This window comes from Marmota flaviventris, chromosome 9, assembly GCF_047511675.1.
Source record: "Marmota flaviventris isolate mMarFla1 chromosome 9, mMarFla1.hap1, whole genome shotgun sequence".
Lineage (NCBI taxonomy): Eukaryota > Metazoa > Chordata > Mammalia > Rodentia > Sciuridae > Marmota > Marmota flaviventris.
This window is the reverse complement of record NC_092506.1, coordinates 44,546,150-44,548,024: the sequence shown is the minus strand read 5'-3', so window position 1 is coordinate 44,548,024 and position 1,875 is coordinate 44,546,150. Positions and strand designations below refer to the sequence as shown.

Here is a 1,875-nt window from a genome sequence, read left to right as displayed (position 1 = left end):
CTTAAAAATCAATCAGCTATATTCATCCATTAAGTCATTCATTCAGTAAACATTTATGAAACCAGAGCAATATACTCAGACCTATCAAAAGCAAGAGACTGAGATTACTGGGTAATTTATTTAATTCTTCTAATAATATTGAGACAGGTATTGTAAGAATTAGGGGGAAAATGTCCAAAATGTAAGATTCTTTTAGTCTTTATCGGGTGCACTGATGAAAGAAATTGAGGGTTTTTTCCCCCCTTACCACTTTCACCTTCTGCTGGAAAACAGATTTGTCAAAAGTAGAAGCAGTCCTGGATCCCAGAGCTGATGAAGCTCACAAGCAAAGGGGTGAAGCACCTGAGTAAGGCAGTTCTAGAGACACAGTGATCAGTGTTTAACAGGCCCTGTCACAGTGGAGGTGTGGACAATTGTTATCTTCCAATTTAAAACTAGGTAACCAACTGAACCAGGTTCTGAGCATCTCCCATACTGATAGGGCCAGGAAGGCTCTCAGAAGCACATGTGTCTGATCAAAGCAGAGGCTCTCATGAGTTGCACCAGAGAGCTGCAGCAGCACCAGACTGTTGCTCACTCTCCAAGGTATCCTGATGAAACCCTGCTTCCAGAGTCACCCTTGTCAGGGGTGTCCTGCATGGCCCTCTGTAGAACCAGCTTGAGGGTTCTTTGCTTCCACCGCCGCTGCCTAAAGGAGCCAACAAAGAAGTAAATCATGGGGTTGGCGCAGCTGTTAACACAGGACAGAACAACTGTAACCCAATAGGATTCACAAGGAATAGCTTCATATCTCAAGATCCAGACTAAGAGGAACCAGTAGATCCCAAAGGGCAAGCCAAAGGAGAGGAAGACCAGAACCGTGAGCCCAATGGTCACACACAGCCTCGTCAGTGTCATCTTCTGTGAACCACAAAGGATCCTGACAATCAGGATTAGGCTGGACCCTGAGAGGGTGACAAATAAAACCATCAGCCAGGCGGAAGTGATGAAATCTAATGTTTTACACCAATAATTGTTATACTCTGTACCCAGGAAGCTACAGTACTTCCCTTCCGGGATGCTCAGCAACAGCGACAGGGCCCAAAGCAAGGCGCACATGACAGCTGGTGTGTGTCTCCAGCGGCGGCAGTGGTACCAAATGGGCCACAGGACAGACATGCAGCGCTCAATGCTCATGGCACTGAGCATGCTTAGCCCTGCAAGATAGGCAAAGGTTGACACAAACATGAAGAATGTGGGAACGGGGATGGAGTTGGAATAGAAGACGTTAATGATTTTCCACAGGGAGTCTATGATCTGGAAGCAGAGGAAGAGAAAGTCAGCTGCAGCCAGGTTGAGAATGTAAATGGAGAAGGCCTTCCTGCGGACACAGAAGCCCAGGATCCAGAGCACAACTGCGTTTCCTGCCACACCAATCAGGGCAATGATGAGGGACAGGAAAGCCAGGATAAGATCCTTCTTATAGCAGTTTGGAAGAATATATTGAAAATTGTCATTCATTGTTGTGGTTTCTGCCTCCCGGGTTGGCATGACTGTATCCATGCTCATGAATCCTCCACTGGTGCTCCTGGGAATACAAAAAAGATATGAACAACTGCTGCATGATCTCTGATTCTTAAGACTACCTTGCTATGTGGGAAGTATTGCCCCTGTGGCACAGTGAAGGGAAAGACAGGCCTGCAGAAGTTAAGTAATCCATCAAAGGCCAGGAAGTCATGGGACCTAATTTCAATCCCAGTTCTCACTGACTCTAAAGCCTGGGCCATCTGCAACCCCCTCTTTCTACTGACAGGGAATATTTAATGGCCCCAATGCACCCACTCAACATCCTAGACTGTATGGGACAGATACAGAATCCTGAGCCCAACTTTCTTT

The 1,875-nt window shown here is 46.5% G+C and overlaps 1 protein-coding gene across 1 annotated transcript; it reads right to left on the bottom strand.

The window, feature by feature from the left end:
• Positions 1-573: 573 nt before the first annotated feature.
• On the bottom strand, positions 574-1,542 carry LOC114093829 (mas-related G-protein coupled receptor member X2-like). Its single transcript, XM_027936744.3, has one exon. The coding sequence runs from the start codon at positions 1,540-1,542 to the stop codon at positions 574-576; it is 969 nt and encodes a 322-aa protein (XP_027792545.3).
• Positions 1,543-1,875: the final 333 nt, after the last annotated feature.